General features: G+C 28.6%; 1 protein-coding gene across 2 annotated transcripts in view; it reads right to left on the reverse strand.

Annotated features, from left to right (window-relative positions):
- Positions 1 to 13,897, reverse strand: part of LOC121128035 (uncharacterized) — a 205,136-nt gene that overhangs the window by 34,248 nt on the left and 156,991 nt on the right. For both annotated transcript variants that reach the window (XM_071892814.1, XM_040723607.2), the window contains exon 3: positions 12,631 to 12,942. In XM_071892814.1, the coding sequence (XP_071748915.1) occupies positions 12,631 to 12,942 (312 nt within the window). The remainder of the gene's footprint in view (positions 1 to 12,630; positions 12,943 to 13,897) is intronic.

Below are 13,897 nucleotides of genomic sequence, written 5' to 3' on the forward strand. Positions count from 1 at the left end.
AATATTCATAGTAACTATGTTAATTTATCAACGCCCCTGTAAAAAAGAAAAGCAAAAGAAAAAAGAAAAGAAAGATAACGAAAGCTCTGCAGTTAATACATCTAAAGCTTGTTTCTATTATATACATATGTATTTATTATGTAGTATATACATAAGCATATGTATATAGTGAAATATAATAGCAATGATTTGACTATTGCTATTTATATGCATATGGACCTGTTAGGTACAGAGTCAAATTCACTCTACGGTGAATTGTCAAGCTTTAAGTATAATACCTTTTAGAAAGGAATCGAAAAAAAATATATAATTAAAACCTTATTTGTTAACTTCACTTCGGTGAATTGTCATAATTCCAAATCCACTCTAATGTGAATGAATTAGATTTTGACTAATACATATGTTTTATGTTGTAGAGTTTATAAAAATACAAACTATATCAGCAACCCCACTTCTCAACCTAACATAGCAAAAAGTTCGAACGTAACATTACCATAAAAATCCATCCGAAGCCGCTTAAATTTTTATTTTAATGATATAACAAGATTTTTCGAGCACCCCTACTGATTATTGTCATAGTCTAAAATTGAGTCTATGGTCAAATGTTTTAGGCTTGACTATTGCATTTTAGAAAGAATTTGCTTAAAAAAACGCCAATACCCATTTTTAAACATTTGGTATATGGTAAATTGTCATTGTACCCTATTTTCTCACCAAGGAATAATTCTCATTTTGAATATCACATTTTTTTGAAAGTTTGTCAAAAATAAACATCAGAAAAAATTTAAGATTTTTGTATCTTTTTTTTTCTTATATTCACATCGAACAACTATCCCTACTTTTATACTTTTTTCTTCTTCTCATCTTTCTTCACAACAAACAATAAGAAAATTGTTTTTTCCTTAACATTATTAATAATTCTATTCCCTGTTACCCCATTCCAGTTTTGTTTTCAGTTATATATATATATATATATATGTATCTACGTATTGTGTTCCATGGACACAACAAAATGATAACTATAATACAAAAAATCCTAATATTAAAAATAATGATGTAGGTAAAAATAAGAGAGACAGGGAAATAAATAAGTATTTTTGATTTTTACTGGTCGTTTGTTTATTCCCTTTCTTGCTCTACTTTTTATTCTGTTGTTGTTATTCAATCAAAAAGTAAATAAAAAGATAATTTGAGTTATATACATAAGTACAAATGCGGCAGGAATAACTTATCTTTAACATAACATGAGTATAAATCTATAATGATCCAAAGTGTAGTACTACATCCATGAGATGTAGCACAAAAATTAATAAGAACTCTGCATAAGTCTCAGATAGTATCCCATTAGCAATCTTCACGCAGAGTTTCTTTTCTTTTACCAACTATTAAAAAGTTAGTAGACAGTTGCAACACATTAAAACTTTTCGTAATTATTTTTGTTCAACAAGTTCCCAGTATAAAATAATAATGCTTATTAAATTGAAAGAATATAAAACAAACTTATTCATTAACATTAAGGTTTGACAAATACCGAGTGGTCTATTCAAATCTGAACACTTTCAATTTTAAACTTCAACAAGATATAATTTATTAATTAATAATATTAATAAAAGGCTGTATTCCTTTTTATATGTAATATATACTCATATTGAGATATATATCTGAGGGTAAATAATCACATTGTCTCATTTAATCAAGAAAACAAATTCAAAATCTAAGAGGGCTATCAAATATATTTTTCCCTTCTTAACTTTTATATAAATACATATATATGATTGCTTTAGGAATTTTTTTTGGAGAACGGCTCGAGGAGTGCTATGTCATTGTAGCTTGAACCTCAACCCAAACAATTTATAAAGAGTAAATATTTTTCAATAAAATTTATAATTTATTTATCACATGTAGATCTTAAAATAAAAGAAGAAGAAAAGTTTCTTAGCTCTTCTTCCCCTGCCCCTTTTGGGATATAACAAAAGATGCAAAAGTTTTTATTATTTTTCTGTATGTATGTACGCATATTCTTCCTTTTTCTTTATAGGCCTTATATGAAAAAGTTTTGAAGATAAGCTTTTATCGTACTTGACATTACTTTTTTCTTCTTCTGTTTTGCTGTTATATACAAATATCATTCTTGTATTCTATAACGTGAATATATTTATGCATATACATATTATGTATATGTATACAAGCATACTCACACAAGGAAGGCCTAGAAAGAAGTAGAATAAAAAAGAAACAAGGAAGGAGATATGTAGAAATAAAAAAGAAAATTCAAATAGAAAATTGACAAAAAATAAATCAATTTCCGTTGAATTTGAATTGAGGATCATTCTATCGATAAAAATATAAATGTTCTTTCTTTAAAGATGTGCGGACAATTTAAAAATAAATAAAAAAATAATAATGATAGATTTGTGAATCATTTGAATGAATAATTGTGATTTTTTTTTGTTAATGTGTAAATTTTTACACTATTGTATTTGTTGAATTCCAATTAAGTCTTATAAAACTATAAATTTTCCCACTATTAAATTGGACCAACAGTTTATTAGCATGGAATTGCAAATATATCAATTTGGTTTTTTCGAGAGACGAAATATAGATTAAAGAATAGCATCTAGTCATGTCTATTTTTCAAAACTTAGAATTGTTACAAAATTGGAAACTATGATTTAAGAGCTCTTCTGCACAAATATTAACTCTCATTAATTATTATTATTAGAATGTATTTTTTATATATAATTAAGGCTCTAACTAAATAATTGGCTGTATTAATATTACAAAACCCATAAATAATGAAACTAAGCATCACTTTAATAACCAAGCAATTTATACAGAATAATTTTAGGATTGTCAACATGGAGAGAAGTAGCTCAATGGGCAATACACTCGGGATATTTTATTCTATTGAGCTCAATGTGTGTAGGTTCTTGACTTGAGAAGGTTTATGCATTGAATAACTTTGTTGATAATTTTTTAATTTAACCAGACTAGAGCATGTAACATCGTGTATTGATAGCTCAAACACTATATCCCACATATACAGACTTACCGCTGCAATTTCCCCAAGGAGAACCCCTATGAGTGGTCGTCCAAGAAAATGGACTATAAAAGCTGTAGTCATTACCTTTAAAGAGCAGACAGTTCTTTCCATGCCAGATATGGCCACTGACGTCAATATTTTAAAGTCCAAGAAGTAACACTCCAGAGAGTGAAGATGGTGAAAAAGACAAATATCAGCTCAGTTCCAGTCTTGTTCGGGAACTTTTGGCATCTCCAATCTATAGATCTCAATTCTTTGAATTATAGTAGCTGGTGGAATATAGAGTCCTAGACCTGCAGATGTGGATGCCTTAAAATACTCGGTACATAAGCAGTGGGCTACCATGTCCTAAGCCTAATTCAAAAGCAACTGCAGCAAATTAAGCCGCCGTCTGGAAGTGGTTATTGCTATCCATAGTCGTCTTATTCAAGATCAATTATCATTAATACCATTATTATTAATTATATTTATATAATTGTTTTGAGTGTTATAATTATACAAAATTATTTTTCATTATTGAATGCTTTCATTTTAGTCTCCGAACTTTTGAACGACTCGGTATGAACGATTGCATATACTAAGAGTACATATGTGAACTAATTATTAGCTAATCTACATAAATTGCAACAAAAAAGTACATATAATTTTCTCCTTTGATAGCTTTTCCATAAACCAAAAATCTCATAAATTTATATCGTTATTGCCACTCTTGTATCATAAACAAAAGAGAGGGGGGGGGGAATGGAGAATATACTTTCTTACTCCTCAGTGTTTAGTTTTTGAGGAATCATAGGAAGAGAGATACACTATAAATTGACTTTTACCACGACATGAAACATAACCTCACGCACATTAAAAAGAGGTTAAACAAACAATTTCATATTATGTCTTTCTATGTGTATTTAAGACTATTTACATTGCTTTTATAAACATATCTACGTAAGTAAATGAACACTTTTTTTCATTGACTTTTCATTGCGAGAGACAAACACTCCTACAACTTTATTTATTTATAAGCAATCAAAATGAGATCAAGTACATATTATTTTTATATTTTAATAAAGAGATTATTTTTGACAATTATATTTTTGACATTATATATAATAATTGTATGTATTACATTATGAATATACCCATTAAAATATTAAACTGAGAATAAATCTGATTTGATACAATGATATTTTTATCAACAAAGGAGTGTGCCTTGCTCACAACATGTTTCAAATCCATTGAGGTGCTAATTAAATATTTAAGATACATGATTATTATCCTAGTTAATTTAATGTTCAGATTGGAAAGGATCATACAATAAACTATAAATTAAATAAATTACTATTTTGTTAAACTTGTTTCTGATAATATCTGCATATGTATGTTATATGTAGGGTATATAATTTCAAAAACCAATCGGAATGCGCTATACTATTAATCAAAAGTCTGTAATTCATATCTGCATTCTATTTGGATTTGATTTTCTTCTCTTATCATCAAAATATTCCCATAATAGTATACGAGTCTCTTGTCTACACAGATACGTACGGAACGATGAAAAAAACTTATTTTTTGCTTTTGTTTTACATATGAAAATATAAAAGTTTTTATATCCTCGTTTCCTTTGTAAATGATATCTCTTCCTCCTAAAAAGATGATAATATCCAATGACTGGAGATGTGTGCGTATGCTTAAGTTACAAGCAGCCCTGTTTACATGTGTTTCTATCTCTCTCTATACTTATGAGTTGTTTCACTCTAATATTTTCTATAGAGGGAGAATGAGAAAAAATGACTGGTGTGATAAGGAGACTGGGAGAAATAAATCAAAAGCCAATATGTATGCATATTTTACATGAATATTTTGCAGAAGTGTGTTTAATCTACAAATACCATAACATCATTGTTGAAAGAGAGATTGAGTGAATGTATGCAACTCTCTTAATTGTTTTGTAGAGCTAAAAGCATTGGCAACCTGATATAAGTTTAGTCACACTATGATATTCACTTTTTACAATTTTTTTAAAGACTGAATAAGGAATGATATCCTCAAACATTAAAAATCCTTCTTGTCATAATATGAAGGGCTTATACGTGCAATGGGTACTTTTTTCTAATAGCTTCACACAGAGAAGCTTATTTTAGTACAGAAGGAATGACAGAGACTAAAACAATATTCATGTTAAATTTTTAAAAGGAACAGCAAAATTTATATCTACTAAAACAATAAAATAAAACTCATATATATAATAATTTTTGTTATTTCATATTTTGTATTCAAATTCGATAAAATTTGCAGAGAATACACTTTACTTCTTATCCAGTGAAATAATTCTATAAACTGATATTGTGTACTTCAGAATATAAGAATTTTATACCTTTGAATTTATTGTGCAGTCATGTAAGGGGATTCTAAAATCTCTGGTACTTTCTCTCTAGCTAACCGCATTGCATACTTGTTCATAAAACGAAATTATCAAAAAAAGGGAATATTGTTTTCTACAATCTATGTTTGTAATTCCAAAATCTGGATATTACAATGTTCTATTTTCGAGAGCTTTCTCTTTTCCAAAATAAAAAAATTTTCTGAACATAAGTAGCCTTTGCAAATATAACTAAATAAAATAAAATTAGAACAATTTTGTGGAACGACAATGACAAAAATGTGTCCAGTTTCAAATTCGTTCAATAAATAAGTAGTTTATGTAGTCAAGAAACCTTTGCAGTTTATAAAAAAGAAGGTTAGACTTTTCTTCAAGATATTCATATCCAAAATCTACAAATGACATCCTTCAACTGCTTCTGTGCATATTATCTATTTATGGCCTGAGACCAATGCTGCCACTTGTAGAGAATTTAATTTATCGTAAGGATAAATTATATTATTGAAGGAAAATAATTCCCCTACTCTTGACTTTTTCTTTAATAGCTAGGAATGTGAATTCTCACCCAATCTCATCGGGTAAACATACTTCATTCATCATAACATAACTATATTCAACAAGAGTTTGAATCGAGCGGCTTAGTAGTTTTGGTTTATCAGTGATTTATATCAATAAGTTTGACAGAATATTCTTATTATGGATCTTTTTATCCACCCATTGTTTCAATGAATCAATATCTTCTCATTTTAATATCCTAGGATGTTCAGGGACCTCGACCTTTCGGAGCAAGATCTTTGTCTCATTCATTAGCGCTCATCTCCTTTAACGGCTGGATCATTCAATGTAGATATACATTTTACTATAAATTCCCGATATTGTGACTTTCAATCTCTCAGATCATCATTTTAAAAATATATCAGTCGCTCAAGGTTTTTTATGGAATCCTCTTATACTGATGAATTTCTATATAGAGCGAGAATAATCTAATAATAGACCCAATGAGGAACCGAGGCAATTATCTTCCTTTATTCTAAGCTACATATTTCATTGAAAATCCTGAATATATTAATTCTCGATTTGGCTACATAGACAAAACGACGAACACAATGGAAATTCCAGTAAAAGTAACTTCTTCATGCTACTCTTCCTCTTCCATGATATATATTATTTCATTGGGACTAGAAATATCTTCTCGGTAAATTTTCGTGTTCTTTTTTCGGTCATAATGTCATGGATAAGCATGAGGCTTACTTTGAAGCTCTTATGATACAACAAACAAATTCCTTTTAACATTGACGTAAAAAAATGGAATGAATTCTAGAGATAATTCCAGCAGGTGGTAAAATTAAAGTAAGTCTTCAGTTTTATTATTGAAGGAATGTTACTTGGAAGCGTTTAATTAACAATTTGAACAATACTTATTGAAATCAATTACACAGTCCTTTAGGACAAAATATTGCTCTGTTTGAATGATGGCTTTATTTTCACTTGATATCCTAGAAGATGTAGCGGCTTAGAAGCGTATTTTTGACTTTTCCGTGCCTCAAGGGAGGTATAGTTTGAAATATTTGCTATGAACAACAACAAGCACCAAATAATGTTATTGAAGTTTGTTCTTCAATCCCCTGTGGCTGTATCTTGTATTTTCGAAATCCCTTCATTGGTCAATACTCTCACAGACAAATCAACATGCTGAAATATGACTGAGTAAAACCCTGAATAATCAAAAGGTACTTTGTCTCTAAGAATAACTCGTAGCCAGGAACTTTTGGAATATTTGTCCTGGAGAAAAGAATGAAGTGATATAAAGAGATTCGTGGAATAAGTTTCATAACCAAAATATAGCACCCACATAGCACTTAAGGACAGTATTTTTTTCTTTTTTCCGAAAAATAAGTCTTCCATTTACTTAGAATTCCGTGGTATTTAACAATATAATTTAAATATTCCGACATGAAAATATTACAGGTTCTGTTTATATACGTGCGGGCGTAATTTAAATAATGAGCCAATTTTTTTTTCTACGTCATCAATAAACAAACGAATTTATGACGTAATGTATGCGTAGGGAAATGTAGGGATTTTTAGCTAGATACACTGGATCCCAATCGATTTGTTTTTTCTGACCTTAAAACTTATATGACTATAATTGGTAGCTGCTTTTTTAAAATTCATAGTATATAAAAATAATTCAAAATATGATCCATAGATAAGGAACAATCATCCTCGTATGTGTTATGCGACTTATGAAAGGATTAATCTAGAGTATTTAAATAAAAAAAATGAATGGTTTTCAATCTATGGAAAGTCGTAGGAATAGATATATTTGTTTTTGATGTCTGTGGAAATGGGTTCATTGATAAATTTAGTGATTTTTTGTTTCTTTTAAATGCAGATATATGGAAATGGCTTAAAAAAGTTAACAGTCGGTTAGTATAACAGGTTTTTTTTTCAATGATGGAAAAGAGTAAAAAATGCTTATACCTAATTATTTTCACTTAGCAATATTAACTATCTTTTACCACACATAAATTTAAGTACTTATATAATCACCATGAATTTAATCACACGATTAGCGATGCAAAGTAAGAAAGCAAAAGATAACAATTGCGTTTATATAAACATTTAATTATTAGCTCAGTTTGCATATTTTACATGTATTACATAAAATATTTTCCTATATACTCTTGACACATTGTAGAGTTTATATAGTATATTGGAGCCCGAAAAAAAATTGTCAATGCTTAGAGAAGTTAATGATACGGCTGAGAAAGCAGTTAAGTTGACAAAAGACTTTCATGGTTTAATTACAGGGATGAGAGAAAAAAACAATTTCTACTACGTTGCATTCATGAACATCTGAAGATATATCCTGACTGTTAAATAAAAACACTCAAAGAAATATATCCAATAACATTAATTTATTGTGTTATTGATTAAAATTAGTCCTAATATATGAAATAAAAACCTCATCACTTTACATAGAATAGAATAAACTTGAGAAAGTTGAAACACGTTTTATACTGAATTAGTTAGAGACAATTCCAATTAAACGGACCAAACTTTTACACAATAGACATGCATCTATTTACTAATAATAAAACTAGTTAAAATACATTTATGATAAGTATTATTTTGCAAATTTCCCTCTCCACCCTACTATCAAGTCATCGAATTGAATTTAAGCTCTTGTCGGCACATGTTATCTTTGTTTTAGATACATTTTTGTTATATTTGAGTAGCTGAGATTAAATAGGAAAAAAATTGGCAAGTGAATCTTTGCAAAATTACTTTTGATTTTTAGAATAACCTACTCTACAACATAAATAAATACATTAACACCCTTCTTTAGTCAACATTATTTTTCAACGTAGTACGTGAACTCCAAAAAACTAAATCAACTTTGTTACATGATACACTAAGCCGTTTTTTTTTTTTTTTTGTCAGGTCAAAATCCGTTCATTTTAATATAAAAATACAACTGGCAATGTTTGATCAAAATAGAAGAATGTTTAGAGGTAGCTCAAAAACCTCAAGGTTTTGAAAATTTCCAATTTTTTCATAAAAAAAAGTGGTTTCTATCTCGGATATCATAAAAACAATTCACAATATAGCTTCTTTTTTTCATTTATTTTCAAGATGACATAATTAACTAGAAGAATTATTTATGTTGTTCTGAGAAAAAAAATACAAAAAGTGAATTACAATTCAAAATAGTTGAAGAGAAAACTAATCATATATAACGTGTTGCTTGCAATGTTTGTATATTTTCCCTTTTTTTCACTAAAACAACATGAAGATTTTTCACTTAATATTTTCATTTTGTTGAATTATTGAGGTCTTAGAGTTACAATGAGTCCTTTTTGATTAAAAAAATACAATTGATAAATTGTATGTCAAATTGAGTTTTCTTTTGAGGTAGCTCAAGGGCTTTATAAATTGATAATTTATAAAAAAAATATTTAATACTCAATAATCATTAATATTTTTTCTTTTGTTTTGTGAGATACATATTTTATCAGTTTATAACTTTTTTAAGATAAGATATGATAAAAATAATAATTTCTAGCATATAAATCGTTATTATACAGTATACGTACATAATATATTAATAAACGATTATCTTTTTTTTTCTGAGTAATATGTCTGAAATACTAAGTTAGCCAAGATTCATATTTTGTTCGAGTTCGGGTACATCTTTTGATGCTCTTCAACGACTTGTCATAAGAATTGAAGCTGGAATTCGTCAGTTGTTAATAATCCATTATTTTCTTTTGAGTGTCACTCCTCGTTTCGTTCTGCTTGATCATTGATTGCATTAAAAACATAGGCTATAATTTTGGATCGACTTTGAAAAACTCTTTTGGAAGTTTTAGCATCTAAATGATATTGATTGTATTGTTTGTGGCAAAGTCTTCTAATTTTGTATAAAAAAAGTGTTCCTTTGCATTTTGGTCTTTTTTTTTTTTTTTTTTAATTTAAAAAAATACTTTCTTTTTGGATTCTAAGCTGACTTGATTATTAAATAGAGTCAAAGCAACAAGCTCTTCAGATAAACACCATTAATTCTTATAAAGTTTATGAGATGCCATTTTTGAAATTGCATTATTAATCTCAATATAATTATTTAGGGTTTCATCAAATTCCAATAATTAAATGGAGCATCTAAGGCTGTAGGTTAAGAGATTTATACTATCAAATATCATTGTTACTCTTTAGAATTACTTTAAATACCAATTTTTTAAACTATAAAACACTTTCGACAAACTCCAAGTGTGGTGCATTGGAAAGGGTAACATAAATTTACTCCCACGGGTTGTAGTACAACCTAGACATATTATTGCGAGTTCCAAAAAATTATTTATAATCATTTCTTGGAAGAATCCTTTAAAGGTGTTCCTTGGAAAAATGATAATTTCTTGTCGTTTATCTACTATGTGACATGTTATTTCTCAATTTACAATTCCAGGCTCTTATTTAATATGCTTTTCCCCAACTAATTGATATTTCATTAATAGTGATATGAAATGATTTGTGTTAACTATTTTTAATTAAAAATGATGATATAGGAAAAAGCATAAAGCCATTCGTGATTAAGAGTATTTATTTCAAGTCAACTTGGTCACAAATACCATTAAGATATAATTTTTTGATTTTTCCATAGTGTCTGTCTTTGTTTTTTGATATTTATACTACTTTTGTTGAATGAACTGTGATCCTAATTTCCTTGTTCTTTATAAAAAATATTGCAGTAATTCTCTTCTTTCTTTCTTTGTTCAAATTAGCATCCGTGCTTATTAACCTTTATAAAAATTATCAAGTATTGAAGAGCATTATTTGTTGCTAGATATTCTTCAACCATTATTATTTATAATTGTAGTACGAAGATAGTTCTATACCGAATGGTTTAATTGTAAACAAAAGTACTTCAGAAGTGAATATGAGCAGTGATACTTGATAGAGTGGAATTTGAAATTTAAACATCTACTTTATATAGCTAAATTATCTAACATTGTTATCTAAATTATAAAAATTACACAACAATAGAGGTCTAAATTCAAGTTTGAACTTGTTATACACTTTAAAGTACCATGTAGAAGATATGAGTACTTTTTTATTTTTATAAATAATCATTTTTATAAAAAAAAATTCTCCCTATCATCGAAGTATTTTATTTTGGGTTAATTTCCACCCCACAGATAATTTTATTCAATTGTTTTTAATTGACAACATTTATGAAAGACTATGTATATGATTACAACATCCAGAATCAGCATGTTTTAGCTAAATGCTGATCACAAGATAGTATGAGATAATATTTTAACCTTGTTAGATCTAACGGACTATTTGGGATATATAAGTAGTCGAAACAATGAGAAGAATGATGCTGAATAATCTGGATCTTCAAAGTAATCTAAGATGGCCAAAGGATGTATTCAAACAGTATTTATTGACAATGATTTGTGTATAACTGTTTGGAAAGACTCTGAATAAGTCAACAATTGATCTAACTCCATTAATTCTGAGCCTTTTGGATACGTTGATCTTTACAAAAATAATAACGCAAGCCGTTCTCAACATCATGTCCTAAATGCAAAGGAAATATGAGTGGTGTTGACATTCTAGATAATACTGCAGCTAATTGTATAATCACATTCATAACAAAGGCAGGATAATTTCATTACATAACTGGTTCTTGAACGTTCAATTAGTAGAGGGCTGACGCTTTTACTAAAGAATTTAGATCTTGAAGAACGATAAATGCCAAGGCCCCAATGTCACAAGTTGAATTCATCAGGAGCAGTTTTTCATTGAGGACATTGCTTCATGATCATGACAGCCCCAGACCAATCATTAGTTAGCACATCTCTAGATTATATCACTAAAGGTGATTTGCGCTATGCTGAATGGAAACATTATCTTAGTATATGTAACTAGATGACGTTTGTATGTTTTTATTTGAAAGAAGTAAATATATATATAACCTATTTTCGCTCTAAAGTGTGTGACATAGGCCTTCGCCCGCAGTGTTTTTTAGCATATCATACGGGAAAAATTTATATTATTAATATAGTTCCGATGTAAATGTTCAATTAACTACAAATAATGCCAAGTTATTTCATTTTTTAATAGAAAATCAAGAAAAATATACTTTATTTGTTTACAGGACTCATTCTAGCGCCTACTTTTAAATACGCGACCAGTACGTTTCCATAAGGGTCTAGAGTTGACAATTTATTTTTTATTACCCATATTGAAGTTAAAAAAGGAAAACGTATCAAAGTATTAACACTAAAATTCAAATGTAAGGGCTCGTTAGTATTATTGGGTTAAATATTCATTTTTAAGATACTAAATTACAATTCATCATTTTGATGGTCTTGTGTATTGTATATAAAGTAGTAGTTTATATTAAAAGGGAAAAATAACTACTATAATACTTGTAAGTAAAAAAAATAACTAAATTAGCAAAGCTTGATTATAAATTGTAAAATATACGAATAACTCGTAAAAATACATTATTTCATCGGCAAACAAATTGCAATTATTCTGTCTGACGTTTCATAACCATAAATAAAAGTTTGTTCGATAAAATATAGTTTAAACGGAAGAAGAAAAAGTTAAATAAAGTTTGAGGTACATAGAAAACCCAATTCACAAAAGGAAGGGTGTAGTCATTATCTATTACCATTGACTATAAACTATTACTCACTTGATGCAGGAACACAGTTGTAGTGTGCCTCCAAATATCTCCGTGTCTCCGGACAGGGATTCGCTCCAAAGTCAAAATCACTTGCATTTACTTGGCATGCCTTTAAGTTATTACATGTCTCCGAGAGTACGGCACTACTACGTGGAGTGAAGCAGTTGACAGACCAGTCTGTACGACCCTCCTCATTACAAATAGCAATGGAGAAACGACCATAGTTGGCACGAGTGATTTGTATAACACCCTCAGAACAGGAGAGGAGAAGGGGGCTTCCATCACAGGCAAAGGTTGTTCGGTCTTCTGATCCATCAAAGTCTAGAAAGAAAGAAAGGATAAATAGGTTAAAATGATGTCTTTACTTTTTTATTTTGAGATAATAAGGGGTTGCAAATAGGTCAATTTTATATCTATGTACATATGTATGTATGCATTCTTGTCATATAATGTACGTACAAGAGAATCATCATTATCAATACATAGATTCTTTGTTTATTCCCCCCCTCCTTTTTTTTAAGTGTCATTAATCTTCTCTTTTGCCTGCAACTTTCCATTTGATAGCGTTTTTCCTTTTTACTATTTCTTTCATAAAGATACATCTGATTATCTTCCACATTGAGTAAAAGCTACTTATTCCTTCTTTCAAGAAAAAGTCTGTTGAGGTCATTTATTCACCCCCGCCCCCTTCCAATCCATCTCCACACAATTTAACAACAGCAGAGAAAAAAAAATCTGATCTTTATTATAAGTAGATATTGATGAAGTGTGAAGAATACATTTCACAAAATATTTTGTTTTCTTTAAATAAAAAAAACAAAAAAAAACATGCGTTTTCTTAAGAGTACAAGAAATAATTAATAACTGTCGTTTGGACTCTGCTTATGTTTCTTTCTTAAATCCGTCTTGCATTTGTTTTTATTCATATTTACACACACAAATGAGGCGTGAGGATTTGTTATTCTCTCAAAAATATATTGATTTTAGGATTGAATATTATGAAAAAGTATGTTAAATTCAAGGTAACACATAAATATATGTACAATGTAGATATAGGTAGCTTTTTGCTCATAAATGTATACATAATTATCATTATATTATATTCATTGTAATTAGCTATGGATATATATTGTATATTCTTTTTTCTATAAAAAACTAGCCTTGAAATCCATTTACAAATGAATATGCTCACAAATAAGGAAATTATAAGATGTATTAGAAAAAGAAGTGACAAGCGTATACATATAAAGAACACACAAAGAGATATATAAAATAA

The sequence above is a fragment of the Lepeophtheirus salmonis genome, chromosome 13, assembly GCF_016086655.4.
Source record: "Lepeophtheirus salmonis chromosome 13, UVic_Lsal_1.4, whole genome shotgun sequence".
Lineage (NCBI taxonomy): Eukaryota > Metazoa > Arthropoda > Copepoda > Siphonostomatoida > Caligidae > Lepeophtheirus > Lepeophtheirus salmonis.